Here is a 13291-nt window from a genome sequence, read left to right as displayed (position 1 = left end):
TAGACAAATTGTGTTATAATAGCCTTTTGTCTTCTTTCCCACCTCTTCCTTGCCCCCGCTCCATGCTGAATGTTTCTTTCCCTCCCTTTTGTTTTCCTCTGTTTTTATGCAGCAGGGATTCTGTGTCTAGAGTTACAGCTGCAAGACATGAGGGCCAAGCTGGTCAGTCACTTTGTTTTGTTTTGATTTCTAGGGGCAATATGTAGCAATCTTGTCTGTTTGTCTGTCTGTTTCTCTACTCAGATTCCCTGGTGCCTGAATATTCAAGTCTTCTGGGCAGCAAGAAGATGTCTTCATGCTCTCTTACCTGTTGGCTCAGTCCTTGTCTGTGTGACAGAAGTGCTGTCTTGCAGAGGTGGTTGCAGAGGGCAGAAAAGATGTTGGCTTTTGCCTTATCTGAGGGTTGTGTAGCCAAGGCATGTTTTCCTCTCAAAAATAGTCATTTACTCCTCAAAGACGGTCTTTCACTGATGCTTTCCACTTACTCAAACCCACATCTTTTTAAAGGTCTTGCTAAGCAATTTTTCATGGGACCAGGCAATTTCTTGGCAAACTGTTTTGGAGTAATATTCAAATTTCTTGATTACTTGGAAGTTCATGGAGGTTTTTGTTTCAGGAGCTTCCAAGGGCATTTGTAGCAGTCTAATTTTGTAAAATAAAATCCCTGCTTATTTGCTAGTCAGAATTAAATAGTCCTGAGATATCTGTAGTCCTGTCTAGACTACTGGGGCTCAAGCTCATTTGTTCCCTGGCCATGCAGACAGACGTGTCTCTGTGTTTAGGAAGAATGTGGAAGTGTAACTGCTGCTGATTATGAGCATTAACTGCTGAAGAACCAGGGCGATGTTGGAATGCTATCCACTACCTTCATCTGCAAAGTGTGGGAAGCTCTCTATTTATGCACTGAGGGAAACAGTGCTGAAGGATACCACAGAAATTGCCACATTTCCAAAATTAGGCTTTGTTCCCACTTCTGTACATGTTATGGCATAATCACAAGCTGAAATAATAATCTGCTAGAGCAATCTGCCTGTAGGTGGGATCTTCAGAGGCCTGCACTGGCAATCTCCATAAGGTCTCTTAACCCTGTGTAAGTCGTGGTTTCTTCCTCAGTTACACACATTCCACAATTTGAATGTATTTGGGGCATATTTTTCCACCTTTATTATGTAATTTGCAGATTAAATGTTCTTTTTTCAAAGCTCAGAGATGCTACAATTGCCAAAACCAATTGAGTAGGGATGGAACATATGTTTTCCTTGTCTTGTTTTTCAAAAAAGGGCCATTTTTACTAAAATAGCTTTAGACAAACATCCCAAGTAGAGAATATCAGGCTGGATATTTGAGAAGTTGGATAGAAGTTTAAGTTGTTTATATTCTGTTTTAAAATAGCACAGTTAATGGTAAATATGTTAATTATACATGTGAATTATAAATAACATTACTGTCTCTGTCTGCAGTCACTTGTATTAGAGCATCAGTTTCAGAATGCATTTTGAAATTAGGCAGTAGTACATTTTTCTTACTGTTTGTCTTCATGTTGCCCTTTGTCTTGTCTTTTTCTTCCCGATTCTTTTCATTCTAGTTTCCCACTTCATTCTGTTTTCCTACTTCATTCTGGTTTTCCACTTATAACTTAAGCAATATGAGGAACAATAAGTTTGATTTGTGAAGGGTATTTGTGACTGCAAGAGAATCTGGTTTTACTCCCTTTGGGTTTTGCAAACAAGTAGTAATAAAATCAAGCCCAACAGCAAAATATTGCTTGGCAGTCTCTCAGACCACAGTGTCAATGGTATGTGCTTTGATTTATGGTGTGTGTGCTTATTTTTGCATAGTATCTACCTGAAATCAGAGAACTGACAAATCAAAATCCAGTTGTCCTAAAATGTGGCCTGGTTTACTGAGAAGGGGTGTAAAAACTCTATAGGTTATTTAGGCTGGCCTAGATAGTAACCTTTTGGATCAGCTGAAAGCCAAATGATTTTACTTCATAAGACTTACATAAAGATTTTGTAATAAAACGGTTCAGCTAGGTTGATCTCTGGTTTTGGAATTTGTGCTTGTTAAGAGTGTCTTAATCACATTTACCTCCTTGTCATACAATGACATGTCTTTTGGAATATCATTCAAAGGTATATTAAATGTGGTCTTTTGCATTAATTGTAGCATGGTACAATCTGTTATTGAAAAAAACATGAGCATAATACCTGCTACCAGCTTGGAAGTCTGCATCTAATTCTTTCTGCGTAAATTCCCCGAGGATGGAGAAAATACATCTTCACAATCCCATGCTTTAGGGTTGTGGACAGCACCTGGCCATGATTAGGAGTTCTAGTGCATTGTCAGACTGGAATTCTGAAATGGGCAGGAGTCTGTGGGGCATGTTCTCGCTCAGGCAGTTGTGAACAGTATCATTCATGCTTTGTGTGCAGTATTAGGAAGAGCAAGCAGCAGAGTAGAAGGAACTACAGGCATTTTTTAGGCCATGATGGACAATCCAAAATGATCTTGGCAAACTGTTGTCAGGGAGGAAAGCGTCATTCAACAGGGACAAATGGGCAATTTTATGCTGACTTTAAAATAACCAACAGTCCAAATATTTGTTAGGAGAAGCCTTACAATAAATCAGCAGTAGGGTTTATAATTTAGTGGTCAAAAAATAATATTGCATTAAAATATATTAGATTGTACTTTGGGTCTTGCACTAGATTTTCAATGTTTGTAGTACTTTTTTAAACTTCAATCTGAACAAAGTCACTTAAGCTTTCCTCAGAATCATTGTGAATCTGATGCATGGGTGACTTAATCAGCATGAAAAGTGTCTTATTTCTTATGATGTGATGATTTTTGTGGTTGTGTAAACTGTGACCATCTAACGTGTGACTCGGGTGATTTGCCTTCATCAGCCACAGGCTCTACGAGCTGTTTGAGCTTTGTTATAGTGGATGATCTTGCAAGGGCCTTATTAGCTGTATAATTCAAGTTATAGGAGTCATAATGGGGGAAGTAATGTACCGGCCAACCACTGTCAACCTTTGGCTGAGGTGTGCAATTTCATTTTCTCTTCCAGCAAATACTACGGCATGCCCGCGGAAATGCTACGAAAGTGATATTTCTCATTACTGATGGCTATTCCAATGGGGGAGACCCGAGACCCATTGCAGCATCCTTGCGTGAACTTGGAGTGGAGATCTTCACCTTTGGGATATGGCAGGGGAATATCCGAGAACTGAATGATATGGCATCCCACCCAAAAGAAGATCACTGTTATCTTCTTCACAGTTTTACTGAGTTTGAAGCTCTGGCACGCAGAGCTCTTCATGAAGGTATTAATGTCCTAACCTCAGAAATCTACAGGGAGCAGAGAGGTCTGAATAGAAAGCTCTCCAGTACTGTCTTGCATTTACACTTCATGTAGTGTTGATTTTCTTTTTATTTTTCTCCTTCTTTTTAGCAGAGGTGTTTGCCCCTCAGTTAAAGGGATAAACTTTCTTTAACTTAACTCATCATCAACAGGATGTGAGAAAAATTCTCCTTACTGATGTGTGTACATGCTTACATTCATTCAGCTCTTCATTTTGTCTATGAAGAGCAGACTGTGCTCTTGGCCCAATGTATCTCGTGCTTGAACAAGTGAACCTCGTAGTCAGGTACAAGAGGCACCAAGTGTACACTTTAGAACTAGACTTAATACCTTTAGGTACACAGCAACAGCCTGCTCAGAGCCAATCTAGATCCCTCTCTGTAAGAGTCAATACAATTTGTGTTCATGACCTTATACATGCAGCAAAACTGGAGAGTTCAGACTGAAATTCCTCTTTTAATCTGCTATTTCCTAAAATAAAAGTTCCTTCTGAAATAGAGGGTAGATTTAGACAAGCAAGAGAGAACACATGATTAAACATTTGTTTCACAATGCTGCTTGATTGAGGCTTAGAACAGGCATCAGACTAGTCATTTGAATTTATTTGCTATAATTTTTAAAGACATACTACTTTAAAATAACAGTGTAAAATAAGGTTTTCTGGTGCTTTGTTGCCCCCCTGTTTGTTCCAGGTAAGGTTGGTCTATGTGAATGTGCTGAAGTTTTTTAGTTTATAATGTGACCAAAGGGTTTTACATGCCATGACCAAATGTTCTTCTGATGCCAAATCGGAAGAACCATCCACCAAAGCTGGGAAAACCCGTCCCAACAGCTTCTGTTGGGAGTGAGACTGCATTCTGGCAGTGTTAGACTCAAACGAGGAGAAACCTGAGTGCACCACTGGATTTCAGTGAGCCCTTTTCCAGAATAAGGACACCAATCTTTTGCGTGTAGAGCATAGCAGGGCTCTGCTCCATACTGCCTACTTAGAGCTGGAGCCTAGGGCTTTTAACAAGTTTCCCTAATGGTATAATGTGAGACTGTGGCATTACTCTTGTTTGAATTCTTGGTTAATAAATTGATATTATTTCAGACCTGCCCTCTGGCAGCTATATCCAAGAAGATATATCTCATTGTTCATATCTCTGCGAGGCAAACGAGAACTGCTGTGACATCATGGCAAGCTGTAAGTGTGGCACTCACACGGGCCAGTTCGAGTGTATCTGTGAGAAGGGATACTATGGGAAAGGACTACAACATGAGTGTACAGGTGAGTCTCATGTCTCAGCATTTTCAGGGTTTCTCTGCATGCTCTGAATGCATGGCTAATCTGTCTGAGAGCTAAAAGATCTGTTGAGGATTATGGCTATAAACCTGGATCAGAATGCATCCAAGACTGCTGGAAGACTCTCTGGCTGAAGACATAGAATAGCTGTAGCAGCAAAATTCACCTCACACTTTGTCTTCAGCAATAGGTCAAAGAGATGCACAGGAAAGAGGTAAGAATAGGGCAAATGTTCTGACAAAGTAAAACTTTCCTAAAACACAGCACACCTGAAATTTGTAACTACAAGTTTACAGAGTCTGAGGTAATACCTTTTACTCTCAAGTGCTCATAGTACATTCTTCCCTCATGAGTTTTGCTGATCACTTTTTGAACTTCCATGAAGTCTCCTGTTTGGAGAGGGGCTATATATGTGGATCTTTGCAGGATAAATTTTGGGTGAAACTTACAATCATGGAAATGTGTTTTAATTCTCCCATAATGACTTCCAGTTACCATAGAGGAAGAAAACGAGTCACTAAAGAAAGACTTGTCCTTGTGACATTTTGCTAATACTGGTTTTGTTGATAATTTTTGGACAAGTCCTTTTTACTCATATGCATTTGAAGTATGGTTAAAATAACAGTTTATACTTCTTTACAGAAGTTGATCCATAAAGTTGCATTACACTCCCTGCCAATTATCATATTGTAATTCTCCTTGTGCCTCTGGAACACCTTTCCTTTTTTCAGTGTGTTAGCAGGAATTCATTGAGTTTTGAAAGCAACATGATTACAGGAATGCAATTAGGAACCTATATCAGCACTGGCACAATGGATCAGAATTGTATTTTATGCAAGTGCTGCAGCTCCCTTTTGTGCTTGATTAACTCTAAACAAATACGCTATTCCATTTCTCTTATTTTCAATTCTAATATTAATTTATTTAAGGCAAAACCACCTTTTCATCATATTTTTCCTTTCGTCATAAAGTAGTTTTCCTTCACCTTGAGTGCCATAGTAAGATATCGAACAAAATACATACAGCATTTCTGCCTTTACCAGTAGTTTGTGTCATTAAATGTTGTTTTGAGTTATTCGTCAAGAGAGCAGGACTATCATTTTAGAGTTGCCCTTTCTTCATGAAAGGGTCTTTTGACAGGGTAAGCATACCTTTCAAGTGGTACCACCAAAAATGGTAAAAGTCAGATTTCTTAAAATGGGTACTTTGCAGCTGCAGACAAAAGTTTCATTTTTGCTTCCTTGGTGCTTCTGAAATAAACTTGTAGAAGGGTCTGGTATTAAATACACTGCAAGTAAGCTGATAATTGCAGCCATCTGCTGTGCATGTGATGGTAGTTGAAGTTGCACACATGTATTTTAGGGAGAATTTGACCTAAGTAACTCAAACCTTTTCTTTATGTATGCGCTGTTCAACTCTTGTATTTGAACAGACAGACATGTGCTCTTTAAAGGAAAAAGAGATTATTTTGAAATCTTTTATTCTGAAAAGGATTCCTGCCTTTTTTAACATTTCGCATCCAAGCATAGCCGTGGGTTTGTAAAGCATAAGGAATCTTAAGAATGCATCTTAACTTTTCCTCATTCTATAATGTGCAGGAAGATTTGTGGCAAGTTTACAGTGACAGGACTTCAATTTATTTGGACTATCTTTAGGGGGTTTTTGGCAAAACTTGAAGATACTCCACTAGTCTGTGTTTCCCTAATATAGTAAGACTTTTTTAAAAGAATTTGAATTAAGAGGGAAATTGCTTTTCTGTGTAGCACCTGTTAGTTTTGCTATTGTGTTTATTTTCTGTGATTATTTTCTGTATTCTCTGCTTTTCATAAACAACCTTACTGTTGCTTATGGTTTTAAATGTGAGACATCAGAATAACATGTAAAAATCCTTACAGTTTTTTACTTTCGTAATTACCAGAAAACACCCTAGAAATCTTCTGTGAAATAAAATAGGAGCCACGTGCTTTGTGCTGAAAAGCGGAAATTCAGTGTCCCACTCCCGCTCTTTGTAGTATGTGCCACTAAAGGAAGAACAGACTGACTGTTCTCTGCTTTAAAAAGCAAACCAAACAAAACTTCTTGGCCCACACTGTGTACTTCATGTGGCCAGAGATATCTGTGATAACTGTGGCAAAGGAAGGGAGTGAGAGGAAAAACGGGATTGTAACCAGTACCTGAGTACTGCAGAGCACATGAGCACCTCCTCTTCAGTAACTCTTCACTTTTTCTTCTCCTCCTTTTCCTTGATCACAAATTCCTTGAGGCTCAAACTAGGGACAACCAAAGAAAAGCACAGAAGGCAGCAAAAATAAATCTTGTGATTTCTCATTAGGACCCTTTCTTCCATTTCATCAATAAAAGATGAGTTGTTTAAATCAATTGCACCTTTCATAGGAAAGTAAAAAAAAAAATTCAGATCTCCATTGGTATCTTTTTCTCTTTCTTACAGGGTTAGAATATATGTCTTTGATATGCTGTTTTCACAATTTTTTTTGAGTAAGACTCCCCTCAGAAAGTTCTGGTTTAGATGGTCTCTTGGGTTGGATGACCATCTGACCTTCAAGATGATGCAACTGAAGATAGTACCCATCATGTTCACCTCATCAGTTGCTCCTAACCACTATTATTGGAGAGATTAGGAAACTGCTGTCTTTCAACCAGTAGTTTCTTTTGTCGAACATGTAGACCCTATTTTTTGCAGAACAAGGTATCCATAAAAATGATGTTCAGCTCACAGGGCAGAACAAGTAACTTAATTCCTTGTTCTCTCGGCTGGTTATTCATTCTTTTGTTTATATTTAGCTCTCTGCTTGGATATAATTATTGAATTCCACCATCCACATGAATATTTAATAGCTTGCCTAAGCTTTTATTTAGGAATATGCAGCATATCAGTAATCACATGCACAGCTACTAGGGCAACAGTCTTGGCTTCAAAACACCACATGGATTAGATTTCTAAAGAGCCTTTCCAATGAAACATGAAAACATGTGAAAAGTTCTTCTTTTTTTTTTTTTTTACAAATATTAATTCATAACACATTACTGAAAAGACTGAAAAGGTATATAGGTCCAGCAAGGGAGGGAGGATTTGCATTTTGTGGTTTCTTGGACTGTGGACCTAATTTTCATCTGAGCATTTTTTCCATGAGATTTTCTGAATTGTTCCTGTTGAGAATGCAAAACCAAACCTGATGTTCATAAAGTGGATATCTTTCTAGTTAGAAAAAAAGCTTTTGAGTTTGATACACTAAGAGTTCTTTCTTTAGTCACACAGGAAGAACATTGATTCCAGTGGTGACTCCAATCATCTAGTCAAAGGAAGCTAAATATTTCTCCTGCCATGCTGTCTCCTTCCTCCCTTCCTTTTGATAGAACTTCCACTCCCCGGAAGCTGAGTCACCCTTTCTCAGTATTTCTCTATGGGAGGTATTTCTTTAGCTACCCTGGAGGAGTTACTGACTAAATGAAGCCTTGCCAACCATCTTGAAACTTGGCAGATGGTACTTGGAAATTTTAACTAAGTTTTCAAGATTCCTCCAAGTTTTCAAGTCTTCCTCCAAGGCTTCCACGTACAACATATGCTGTACTCCTCAGCAGGTGCCTGCCACGGATCTGGAGGAGAACCACCACTCTGAGATTCTGACAGACAGGGAGGGAAAAGAAAGCAAGAAAGGGAGTGTGAAAAAGAGTGTGGAAAATATCTTCAAGCATAGTAAGATCTTGGGCTAAATTTGCCTGTTGCATCTGAAGATTTGAATTAGTTCATGGAACTGCAGATTTTCAAACCCTTAGAACTTATTTTCTTGCTGTCTCACAAAGCAGTGCTATTTTATGCTTTCATTCATTGATTCTGCATCTTGAAACTGGGTGGGAGTTTGTTTTGATTTCTCTCTCCTCCTTTGCTTTCAATTTCTAAATCAGAAAAATATTCTTGATTTCCAACTCAGCTGTCACTAAAAGAGGTTTCCTTGTAAGACCTGCAGCCATTAAAAACTGACAAATTGAAAAAAGGGCATTTCTTTGAAAAAAGTGTTAAATGGCTGCAAGTGTGGTATTTTGTGTCACATAACCCTGCAAATCTTGATATACCAAAACAAGAAAGCAAATAAAAATTTTACATCAGATGATTTCAAATAACTTGGATTACAGTTGTGCAAGGAAGTTGGAATGTATATGCTTAATGAAGCAATAATGAAATGCTTTCAAAACCTGAACAGTTTGGAAAGACTTAGGAGTTAGACTCACCTGCTGTAGAGACAGAAAAGCTGTACTAGAGAGACCTTTCTCTGTGTACAACGTCTGTCAGCCTGTGATTCACCCGTTTACTGCTCTTTAATCATGATCCCATTTCTCTAACCTGTGGGGGGATGAGATGCATTTGTATACTTCATTATTTGTAATTTAATCTGCTTTTGTTACACAAAAGTGACTTTCAATCTGTGATGATACACAGAGGTTCTATTGTGAGTATGCTGTGTCAAAATGCCTGGCTGTCATCAGGAGGGAGCTAAACCAGGAGGAAAGATGCAAAATGCCTGTAACTACGTAATGCTGAATCGATGCCTAATTAATAATTGCAAAAATATTCCTTCCTGCCATTCTGTATCTTTTTTTCTGTTTCTTATAAATCTTGTGACTCTTTATGGGTTTCAGGAGACATCGTGATGGTTAAATACAAAAGAAATGTAAATGTGTTTTTCCAGTGAGGGTAGCATAACATCATGATGGGTGACTACAGGAGAAAAGTAACTAAGTTTTCCAGTGGTTTTCCACTGGAGAGTACTGGAAGAAAAGGGGATGAGAAAGGTGGATATAAAAAGCAAATGCTATAGACGTGGCTATGGAAGTTTAGCACGTTACTTATATTTTTAAAAGTCTTTTTAAGTCTTAAAACAATAATGTAAAAACATTAATAATTATTGTTTTCATGAAGACTGGAGAAAAATGGCTTTTACAAGTGTTTTGTGTGCAAAATAAATACATCCAGAAGCATGCAGACATGCTATTCCAGATTTTTTACATTTAAATCTGCTTTCTTAAAAAGTAGCCACCTGAAGCCCAGTATTGTGTGCTTTGCTTCTGGAAATTAGGTAGAGATTGTCCTACTTGTTGCTATAGAAAGCAAAGCAAAGCTGAGGGGAAAACTTAATTGGATGCCGCAAGATTTTTTTAAATGTAGCACACCATAGAAGTAAATTCCTTTGGATTGAAAATTTAAAATATATTGTCAGCATATTCTTCATCTCAGGAGAGGCTTTTGCTTGAGTTTTTGGGGGGTTTTTTTGTTTTGTTTTGTGTGAATGGTTGATAGAGATGAAGATTGCTACATGATCCTACGGTAGTTTTGTTGTTATTTTAGGTGACTTCTGACATCAAAGCAGTTTGTTTCCCGTCTGTACAACCTGCTTTATGAAGATGAGGCATTTCTGGCAGTGAATTTAAATCAAGATTTAGTCCACCAGAAAAGCTCTTTAACAAACTCTAGAGTCAGACCATGAGCTCTCCATGGAAAAAAAAAACCAACAAGCATGAGTTTTAACATCTAACTGCAGGGGCTTTACCTGCAAAATTGTAAAATAGGATCTTTTCTCAGTCAGTTTGGTACAAATTTTTCACATAAATAAATGGCACATGAAGCTGCTGGTGGGTTTTCACCATATCCATAGTTTTGACAAGCTGGTTGAAGTGGATTAGCATATCTCCACTAGTATCAATGAGATCTGGATCAAGTCTTTGGAACTGAGTGGTTCTTCACCTTGTGTACCAACTATATAAATCTTCTGTTGCAAATGTAAAAATTATAGGTAACACGATAGCTAATATAGGTAGCAATGTTTCTATGGTATTTTTTTTCCTAACTCTGTACCATGTAACTTGTCTTCCTTGAATTTTAAACTCAACTCTGGCAGAAAAAGAAAACCCAGAAGCTAAAAAAACCAAAACAAAACCAACAAAAAAGTTTTTCTCTGTATTTCTGCACCATTCCTGAGGAATTTCTTTAACAAATGAAGTTGTAGGGTGAAGGTGAAAACCTAGATTCAATTTTGACATATGCAGACCAGAAAAACAGGGATGTAATTTTACGCCTGTACAAAAACATCCATCCTTCCCATCTAGATGTTATCTGAGGCTTTAGAAAATAAGTTTCTATGCTAAATCAGACTCTTTCCTATTAAGTCCAGAAGTGTTTCTATAATACATTTGTTTGAATATCAGAAAGTGATGTACAACTTACTGTTTTTTCCTTATCTTCTTATTGGAATAGTTGTCCCATGAAATCCTTAATCAAAAGTTTTCTACTGCAGCATTCTTTGTTTACCTCTGTGGATCACATAGTGTCATCTAGTTTTCACTACCTTTTCAGAAACACATAGCCAGGATGTTTTTGTAGACATATTGTTCCTGAACTGTTACCATCTCACAAATTAAAAGCAGGCAACTTATCATTCTGTGAGCTTTTTTGTAGGTTTTCTCCTAGAGAAGAAAATATTTAAATTCTTGAAACAGTGCATCAAGGATAAAATGAGATAGCAGTATAAAGCAAGTGTTAATTTTTGAAGTGAGGAGAGGTTAAAATACTCAACATTAGTTTTAATTACCTACTTTGTTCCTGGTGGCTCTCCAGGGCTCCAAAGCTTCACATTTAACTACCTAAGTCATTCCTATAAAGTAATTTCTGCTACAATGAACTTACAAGTTTCAGTCTTAGTACCTGTGAGGTTGTGAATAAGCATCAGGATTTCTAGCATCATAAATTGCTCATGAAGTCTTGTCAAACATGATTCCTTTAACTGGACTTGAGCACAGCACTCCTATTGTGAGAAAATCAGGCATCCCCTGTGTCTCTACACTTGGATTTTAATGGATAGTACACACTGTATTTTTCGCATGTCAAACAAATTTGACTTTAGCTCTCAGAATCAGTTTCAAATTAAGATGGAGTGTAGGAATATTTTCTCCTTTTTTGAATTCCTTCTCTTCAGTTTTGCTGTGAAATTCATTCTCCCCAAGCCAGTGTACATTGCAAAGTGCTTTCCCTGTAAGAAAAAGTATTTTCAACATTTTAAACAAAATTATCTACTCCTCTCCCAATGCAATAATATTGTGTATAAAGTGCAGTTTGCAGCAATTGCAAATGTTCAGAGGTGGTGACCTGTTACTTGCCTTTGTTTTGCTCAGAGGGAGAAGAAAACATAGAAGCAAAAATGCACAAAGCTCATCAGGTCATAACCCACATCTAAGTTATTTGTTTGCAGATTTTGACCTATGCAAAGCCTTTCAAGGGATGTGTATCCAAAGGGCAATATAGAGGCTTTTTCTACTAATGTCTGTTCACTCATCTAACACTATCACAAGAGCATAAACATTACAGTGGGAAGGGCTAAGATTGTTTTTCTGCTCCCTCTTTAGCTCAGTCCTCTCCAGCTGACTTCTCTGTGCTGTCTGTGGAAAATGTCTGGCAGGTTCCTCAGATCATTTCACAATTGCTTCAGGGAAGAGCCCTCTCTGCCCTCTGCAGTTGTGCTCTCGCTCTCTCCCACATTCTCTGTTTCTTCAGACCCACAGGGGTCCAGAAGCACTTCAGATCCTCGTACCACTCAAGCAAAGACCATGGACCGTGAGAAGGATGTGGTGGAAAAATCACGATGATGAAAAGGGTTCAAAAGCCCACTCAACTTGGAGAAGAATTACAGCATGTAGGTTACAGATAGCTTATAGGTATTCTATTATAAGCTGATTATACCTGCAAAGTACTCAGCAACCAGAATATTTGGTTGATTGTCTTACAAGATGCCATGTTTTCTTCTATCAGCCTAAAATCTGCTGCAGATAGCCCAAATTTCTCAACCTGAAACAATGCTGACTGCATAGTGGAGTGTGATCCGGTCCCTAGGGAATGAGAAGGCAGCAGCACAGATTGATTTCATCAAACAGGAAATTGTTTTTTACTGGGTTTGTAGGTGATTTGATGAAAACAGAATTAGGACTCTGCATAAAAATGGAAACATCTTCAGGCCAATACCCTAGGGTTTAGTTTGTAACCATGCAAAACAAAGACAGAGCAGCAACTCAGCAATTCCAGGGCAGATGTTTTAGTAAAACTAACACCTGACTGTAGTTTGAGAAGTTAAATTTTTTTCTCCCTGGTCTGAAATTTATTGAATAGGAAATGTTTTAGTCATTTCCTATTCCCTAGGAAGAATGAATGGACCTTGTGACTGGTGGGGAGTTGAGAAGCTGATGTTACAGAAGTGAGTATAATGTAGTTAAATATATGGTTTAGCCTAGTATATGGTCTATAGCGATATCTTATAGATACAATTTGGACCTGACAGATTTGAAACAAAACACAATAAAATTAGGGACTAAATTGCAGGTTTTAAGCAGTGTAAAGCATGGAGAAATGGCAAAAATCTACCATCTGTGTCAGTATGGGCAGATGTGCTGATTTTATACAGACCTGCACTTATTGTAACAATTTTAGAACTGGCTCCTTCTCTTGGCCATTAACAAAAATCTGCTGGGGGTTTTCTCCCCTGACATCCAAAGAAACATTTGAACACACCCACACACACACACATACACACACAAAAAAAAAAGGGGGGTGGAAGGGGAACTTTTACCCCAAAAAACTT

The 13291-nt window shown here is 38.0% G+C and overlaps 1 protein-coding gene across 1 annotated transcript in view; it reads left to right on the top strand.

Moving 5' to 3' along the window:
• SVEP1 (sushi, von Willebrand factor type A, EGF and pentraxin domain containing 1) overlaps positions 1 to 13291 on the top strand; it is a 114757-nt gene that overhangs the window by 10352 nt on the left and 91114 nt on the right. The window contains exons 2-3 of the mRNA XM_054287487.1: positions 3074 to 3329; positions 4461 to 4637. Of these exons, the coding sequence (XP_054143462.1) occupies positions 3074 to 3329; positions 4461 to 4637 (433 nt within the window). The remainder of the gene's footprint in view (positions 1 to 3073; positions 3330 to 4460; positions 4638 to 13291) is intronic.

This window comes from Melozone crissalis, unplaced genomic scaffold, assembly GCF_028551555.1.
Source record: "Melozone crissalis strain CALT ecotype California unplaced genomic scaffold, PUWL_Pcris_2 ptg000005l_1, whole genome shotgun sequence".
NCBI lineage: Eukaryota > Metazoa > Chordata > Aves > Passeriformes > Passerellidae > Melozone > Melozone crissalis.
This window is presented reverse-complemented; position numbering and strand designations above follow the sequence as displayed.